The 8,313-nt window shown below is 43.8% G+C and overlaps 1 protein-coding gene across 1 annotated transcript; it reads left to right on the top strand.

Moving 5' to 3' along the window:
• Positions 1–2,503: 2,503 nt before the first annotated feature.
• Positions 2,504–7,427, top strand: LOC4333014 (phospho-2-dehydro-3-deoxyheptonate aldolase 1, chloroplastic-like). Its single transcript, NM_001402167.1, has 5 exons — positions 2,504–3,200; positions 3,311–3,588; positions 4,748–5,024; positions 5,116–5,361; positions 6,809–7,427. The coding sequence occupies exons 1-5, from the start codon at positions 2,616–2,618 to the stop codon at positions 7,088–7,090; spliced, it is 1,668 nt and encodes a 555-aa protein (NP_001389096.1). The 5' UTR covers positions 2,504–2,615; the 3' UTR covers positions 7,091–7,427.
• Positions 7,428–8,313: the final 886 nt, after the last annotated feature.

The raw sequence follows: 8,313 nt of genomic DNA on the forward strand, positions 1-8,313 counted from the left end.
CTCTTATTTTACTTAGGAATGATGGAGTGGATCAAAGGAGAGAGGTTTCACGCGGGCTGGATGCAGACTGCAGGACATCACCAACTTGTGACAGCCGCCACGACTTCATGCGAACTCCGATTTGGGTGTGCAAGCACTTCTTGGAAAGCCTATCAAGTCTACTTTCAGATGGATACAGCCTCATGTCCATATCTATTTTGGAGCGGCCGCAGTCATCGTTTCACTACGAGTCCTTTCCTGTCAAAGGTGTTGCGTCACCTTATTTGGGCTCAATGGGCTTTGTACCATGTTGGGTCCATTAGGGACGCGTCCTAGGGTTAGAGCATGACCCCAGCACCCCTGTGGTCGTTCTCCCCCTCTTCTTATACCCTTAGCTGCTGCCAAGAACATTTGGGTTTTGATGATTAGAGTTAGCTTCTTACTACCTTATCGCAGTGAGCGTGTTGGTTAAACCGTCCGCCTGCTTGTAATCGGAACCCCGCCATTTTGTGTTTTTTTATAGTGAAACTTTCATCTTCATCTAGCAATTTAGTGTTGGTGTATCGGTTGCTAAGGCGCAGCGTCTTTAGACGGTTGTAGTTGGGTCGTGAACGTCGTCGTCATCCAATCGAGTTATCCCCTGTCTCTCATCGAAAGATCAGGACACTAACCCTCACGGGTCATCATCATTTTACATTCTAAAACTGATGGAGTAGTCTTTTTTTTTTGGATGGGGGAGGCTAGTATTCTAAAACTAAATATTATTTTGTTGCTATTCATAACTTGTAAATATATAGTGAAAACCCTAACTTGGGTTAAAACTCTTGTAAACCTCAATCAAAAAGATATCTAAATCCATAAAAGAATCACACTAAGATGATGTAACATAAGTACAAAACCATGTAAAAAAATTGTCCAAACTCGACTTCATTTGGGAGAAAAATAACAAATTTCAAACAAAACTTCCCTATGGTTTTTTTTTCAAAATTTAATATTTTTTAGATCTTATAAACGAAGTCGAGTTCAAAAAAGATTTTTTATATAGTTGTGTAACATCATCTCATCTACATGTGTTATTGTTTTTTTGTGAATTTAGATTATTTTTTTATCAGGTTACACAAATCTTCACATGAGTTGAGTTTCCACTATATATTTACCCATATAACTCTAATTCAAAAACTTCTAAATCATGTAAAAGAAATAAAAAAATCCACAACAATGCCAAACAAATACTTGTACTACCTCCATGATCAAATAGATGATGTCCTAGAATAATTAATTGATGAAAAAATATTAGATTTGACATGAGAAAATGATATATATTTTATGAACAGTTAGAATTTGACATGAAAAAAATACTTTTACGGATAGTTAATTTGTTACTATATTTTATAGCATGGGAAATATGTGCATGGGAAACACAAAAAAGTAAAACATGTGCACGGGAAATTGGCTCGCTATTAAAACGACAATTCGGAGGTAATATAAATTAGCAGCATTGCTACACACTTAACTAGAAAACCATCACCAATTAGAGCAGGTACAATAGCAGGCTATAAGCCAGCTATAAACATATTTTAAAAAGATAAAAGAAGAGAGAGAAGAGCAGCGGGCTACAGATCTGTAGCCAGCTGCAGCACGGACTTTAAGACGTAATGTGTGTATGACAAGTGGGACCAGATATTAATAGTATAGTAAGCAACTATTGTATGAATTGGCTATTGCATTGGCTATAGATGATTTGGAGCTAGTAGTGGACTATACTATTAAACTTGCTCTTAGGAACCTATTTTCCATGCGCACACATCTCAAAATGTTAAACGGATTGTCTTTTGAAAAAAAATCAATAGGAAAGTTGTTTTAAAAATCTTATTAATTATTTTTTAAAAAGTAGCTAACACTTAATTAATTACTGTTAATAAATTGTTTTGTTACGTGCGTGATAGATTATTTCTCAACTCATTAATAACAACACAGCCTTAATTAAGGTATGAACATAACTGATGCTTCCTACCCTGTTTAACTCACGAGACCATGAACCAACACGTGTCGTCTGTTGCCACGTTAACATCGCCGCAATATCCATTTTTCCCATCACCTATAGCCCCTACCACACTTCCTCTCTGCTCCAGCAGTTAGCAGCACTAATAAGCCCACTAACCTCCCTCTCTAATCGCCATCACCAACAACTCCAAACTCCACACGTCTCCATCTCCATCGAGCCCAGCTCCACGAGCCGAGCTGAGCCGGCACAGCGCGAGCCACCTACCCGCGCCGCGACCGCGACCCGCGAGGCCGCCACGACCCGGTCCCACCGGTCATCCTCCCTCCCCCCACCTAACCTCACGGGGGCCGCCTCCATGTGGCGAAACGCGAGCGCAACTAGCAAATTACTACAACGCGAGCTGAGATGAAATCCCCAAACTACCCCTTCTCCTCCCCCCTCTCCCCGTTCAACAACCGCTCACCAACCCCGGCTGCCTCACCGGCTCCGGCCACCTATAAATACCCCTCCCCCCTCCTCCACCTTCCTCCTCAGGAGACACCACCCGCCGCCGCCGCCTCCTCCATTACCGAGAAGAAGAGAAACCTCTCTTCTACTGTTGGATCCAACTACTACCTACCCGCACGCCGCAATGTCGCTCGCCACCAGCTCCTCGATGGCCGGTGGGGCGGCGGTGGTTCCACGCAGCGCGACGGCGACGACGGCCTCGGCGTTCGTCACGATGAAGCGGCGCGCCACGGCCGTGCGCGCCGTACACGCGGCGGAGCCGTCGAAGAACCCGCCCGTCGGCGTCCCGTCCGCGGCGAAGACGTCGTCGCCGTCGGTGGCGGCGCCGGAGAAGGCCCCCGTGGCGGCCGCGCCCGCGCCTGTGGCTCCGGCTCCGGCGGCCACGAAGCAGGTGGCGCCGGCGAGGTGGGCGGTGGACAGCTGGAGGACGAAGAAGGCGCTGCAGCTGCCGGAGTACCCCAACGCGGCGGAGCTGGAGGCGGTGCTCAAGACGATCGAGGCGTTCCCGCCGATCGTGTTCGCCGGGGAGGCGAGGCACCTGGAGGAGCGCCTCGCCGACGCCGCCATGGGCCGCGCCTTCCTCCTCCAGGGCGGCGACTGCGCCGAGAGCTTCAAGGAGTTCAACGGCAACAACATCCGCGACACCTTCCGCGTCCTCCTCCAGATGTCCGCCGTCCTCACCTTCGGCGGCCAAATGCCCGTCATCAAGGTAGTACTAGTACACCCGATCCGAAAATTCCCAAAACAAAATCCAATCACGCATTCCCTCAATTCCTTTTTCTACGATTCGATTCGATTCGTGTGTGTATGATTGAAAAGGTTGGGAGAATGGCGGGGCAATTCGCGAAGCCGAGGTCGGAGGCGTTCGAGGAGAGGGACGGGGTGAAGCTGCCGAGCTACAGGGGCGACAACATCAATGGCGACGCGTTCAACGAGAAGAGCCGCATCCCTGACCCGCAGAGGATGGTCCGGGCCTATGCGCAGTCCGCCGCCACGCTCAACCTCCTCCGCGCTTTCGCCACCGGAGGATACGCCGCCATGCAGCGCGTGACGCAGTGGAACCTCGATTTCACCCAGCACAGCGAGCAGGGCGACAGGTGAGAAGAGATCTTCCATGCACTTTTGACATGGGACCACCTATATATTTATCGACAAATTTTCTACTAAAAATTTGACAGATGTAATTATAGTACAATCGTAGTGTAATTACATTGTAACTTATATATAATTACACTGTAACTTGCCTGTAACTACAGTGTAACTTGTATATAAGTTCACGTAATTTTGAATCGTTAGATCTATTACAAGATTTGTTCTGGTGAGGAAGAAAAAAATCACAGCACACATATATGTGAAAGGATTTGTTCCCACGATCTCTATTTTACTGAAATAACATGTTACCGAGAGATTCTTAAAAGTTACATTATAGTTATAGTGTAATTACATACAAGTTACAGTGTAATTACACTACGATTGTACTGTAATTACATCCGACAAATTTTTGGAGGAAAATTTGTCGACAAATATATAGCAAATTCGTTTGACATAGCTTTTGGTGATTCTAGTAGATGTTTTGCAACTTTTGCTGCGATAAAATTGGCATCGCGTCGTTGTCGAATTTAAAGGGTTGTTGTTCAATTGCTCCCACATACCTCCCTGTCAAGATAACGTGACAACTTGGTTTGCAAACGATTGATGCTACAGCATAATACATTCTTACGATGTAGGTTAGGATTGGAAATTATGATTTATATTATTTTTCTTTCGGGTAGGGAATCCATGAGAGTTGGTCATCGAAACATGTTATCCAAATTTCTAAATATTTAGGTGCTCTATATAAAGAAATTACCAGTCTTTTGTTTATTGACGTTTGATAATTGATCAATAAATTTCTTTGATTCTGTAAAACAAAGGTACGTAATTGCAATATTTCCTTGGGCTAAGCAGTATAGTTTAAATGGAGAAACAAGCACTGGATTACATCATTCTGCTACTATTCTAGTACTGTTGTTTCTATAGGAGAGGCTTTGAAAGCATTGGACCATTCATCGTATCCATTCTAACTCAAGGGAAGTTAGATTCCACTTACTACTGTTTGGATATGAAATTAGTCCTCCTCATAATTCCATCTTGCTCTGTGTCAATCTCTGTTATCATTTATCAATAACAGTTGTTAAAATGCTAAAGGCTTTTGGTAGTATTTGGTAAGTTGTCATGCTATCCAATGATCTGACAATTGTTGGTATGCTGGTGCAGGTACCGTGAATTGGCACACAGGGTTGATGAAGCCCTTGGCTTTATGTCTGCTGCTGGGCTAACAGTGGACCACCCGTTGATGACAAGTACTGATTTCTGGACCTCACATGAGTGCCTTCTCCTACCCTATGAACAATCTCTGACCCGTCAGGACTCCACAACTGGTCATTTCTACGACTGCTCTGCCCACATGCTATGGGTGGGCGAACGCACTCGCCAGCTCGATGGTGCTCATGTTGAGTTCCTCAGGGGTGTGGCCAACCCTCTTGGCATCAAGGTTGCCTTTAGACCCAACTTCATATTTACAGAGTTAAATTCACCCAACCCTTGCTGACATAGAAAAAACGCTCACAAAATATGGATTGCAGGTGAGTGACAAAATGAACCCAACCGAGTTGGTGAAGCTGATTGAGATTTTGAACCCATCAAACAAGCCTGGGAGAATTACCATCATCACAAGGATGGGGGCAGAGAACATGAGGGTCAAGTTACCTCATCTTATCCGTGCGGTCCGCCACGCTGGACAAATTGTCACATGGATTACTGATCCAATGCACGGGAACACCATCAAGGCTCCTTGTGGTCTGAAGACACGCCCCTTTGACTCCATTCTGGTAAGTTCTGTTTTTCGATACACCGTGTCTGTTTTATTGTACAATTGCATCCACAAAATATATAAACAATTCGAAAGAAGATTTAGATTTTCTTGACGTTCTTAGCTGGTATGCTACCCTATCAACATAAAAGAACAGAAAGAGGAACACGTTTTGGGCGTGTACTCATGAAAATAGAAGAATTTTCTGGGGAGCATTGTATGAGCTAACTAGCTGATGCATTGTCAAATGGCAATGTTGATGATGATGGTGTAGCGTGTTATATTCCACTACTTGTTTCAGATGTTCCAGTTCAGAATCCATAGGGGGGACTGCTATTGAAAATTATTCGTTTAACTAGATGATCATTAGTTGTCTATAATAAAAAAGGTTGGTGGGTGGTCAGTGTTAGCTCAAATTTGTATTCCCTGGGGATAATCTAGACCACAAAAAGACATACTAATGGTGGAGTAGAATGTTGTGTTAGGTATAGATGCTGGCACCTATCAACTATCATATGTTGTTTCATTGCGAAGGTGGCTAGTGGACTAGTACTGCCGTACAATAGAGAAAAGATCTTTTGGTCTCTATCATAGGTGGTCACAAGTGGTACATGTCAGTTAAATGGTTTTTAGTGAAGTGGGTCCAATGGTATGATAGAAATTGATCTACTGAAACCACTTCTTGATGTGGGAACTGATTGGGGAGTATTGGAGGTTGAAATATCTTGTCATTCAAGAATATTTGGGCGCATGGGGCATCTACTGAGTTTTTTCCTGCAACTAATGCCATGGTGACAATGGCTACTCCCTCCGTCCAGAATGTAACAACCATCTTAGGATAATGTATCTGGACATACATTATCCTAGTATGGGTCTCATTCCATCCTAGATTGCTGCATCCTAGAATAGAGGTAGTAGTGAATAGAGAAATACTATCTGTGGGTAGTGTAAGTTCAAGGGCAGAGGATGGTGACATCACAGGACTTCTGGACTTCATGAGTCTTCAGGATTTTTAAATCAACTGAAAGGCATTAAAAATAATGGGTCTCTTATAGTATACATTATGCCGATAGAAAATTGCTTGTCGCATTCAACGAACGATTTGGTGTAACAGTGTACAGACCAAAACAGTCCTTGTCACCTTAATGTTGATTATGGGATATTAGGATTCTATTGGAAGATGCTGACAACACAAATCTGAAAGAGCAGATGTTCTGCATGTTGGAATGACGAAGGAAAAAAAATGAGATTTGGTCACAAACTATAATCCAAGACTCGTCAATATTTACTTAATAAGACTTTAGTCGTTGAACCGCAAGACTGGCAATAGCTATCCAGTGATAGATATATCTGCTCAATGATTCTCAACTGATTGTTTGACATGTACCTTTTAAAAATGTTGTATTCTGCATTCAGGCCCATGCAATTATCAGACTGACTAATCATGAGCTTGTAATCTATGACAGGCCGAGGTACGAGCATTCTTCGATGTGCATGATCAAGAAGGAAGCCACCCAGGAGGTGTCCACCTCGAGATGACTGGGCAGAACGTAACCGAGTGCATCGGCGGATCCCGAACCGTCACCTTCGATGACCTGGGTGACCGCTACCACACCCACTGCGACCCGAGGCTGAACGCGTCCCAGTCGCTGGAGCTCTCCTTCATCATCGCCGAGAGGCTGAGGAGGAAGAGGATCCGGTCGTCGAAGCTGAACAACATGTTGCCGTTGCCACCCTTCGGTGTCTGAATCTGAAATGGGTAAGGGAAACCAGGGGAAGACGGAGGAATGACGAACGGGGTAGATAAGATAGCTGCAGCAAGAACTCGACGACGCCTATTCCATTTGTTGGTGGGATGCTCTTGGTGAAATCCTATATTTTGCGAGCTTTTTTTTCTGTTGTAACTTTTCAGTTGGTATATATATGCTCTGTAATATCATGCCAGGCTGAAAGGCTTTGACATTTCGGTTTTTCTATGTTTCTATCATGGATAAGAGAATAAAATGCAAGATAGAAGAAGGCTTTGTGAATAATTACTTGCAAGCGATTAATCCCCTATCTTCGTTTGCTGTGTTCCCTTGGTTAGTTTCAAAATGTGCTATGCGGTTTTGGAGCTTTGAATCTGCACACGGGAGCCAAGCAAACGGCCTCTTGCACGGATTGTTCTTCCAGACTTGCAGTGCTGCAACAGGGAGCATGAACTTTCTGTAGATATGAAATGCACCTTAGGAAATTAACGCCAGTAGAGTTAGTTTAATCAGGCAATCTTTGGTGTTAGCGGGCCAAATTTTTAGATAACATTAGTATTGGAGGATTCAATTGCATAGTCTTCTCTTCAAGGAACAGGTTGTCCTGTCAAGGATATAGTAAGAACACAAGTTACTTAGTAAGAACATGTGTATTTCTCTTTCCACGGTTTTTTTTTTTAAAAAAAAAGAACAGGTAAAGGAGCACACAGAAACCCTGTTATCAAGGCCAAATTCAACTTATGTTTATTAACAGCACCAAAAGCTTTGCACTCTTGTCCTCAGAAACCGCCCAGGACTCTCCAGCAGACAGACATGGCTAAGCCGAAAGATACAGGAGGGCTGGACACCCACGCCACAATAGTCCCATATATAACTGGGCTAACCCCGATTATAATCCTGAAAGGGAAAGGAATAAGTTCACTTTAGGTCCCTCTATATGTCGTCGAGTCTAAAATTCGTCTTTAAACCGAAATAACAGATATAGGGAGGAGAGGAATACTGCGAATATTGGATGCATTGTATTGAGCCTCAGAAGACAGGTATGTATAGAAGTACATGGGGAGAAAATAAGGAAGGATTACAAATATGGAAGGAATCTACACAAATCAATTATTTCTTAATATAACTCTAACTACCATATACTCTAACATCCCTCTGCAGTCCAAACGTGAGCAATGCGGACACTTGGACTAGAGAAGAAATCGGTAAGAGTGCTCAATATG

Source organism: Oryza sativa, chromosome 3, assembly GCF_034140825.1.
Source record: "Oryza sativa Japonica Group chromosome 3, ASM3414082v1".
Classification (NCBI taxonomy): Eukaryota; Viridiplantae; Streptophyta; class Magnoliopsida; order Poales; family Poaceae; genus Oryza; species Oryza sativa.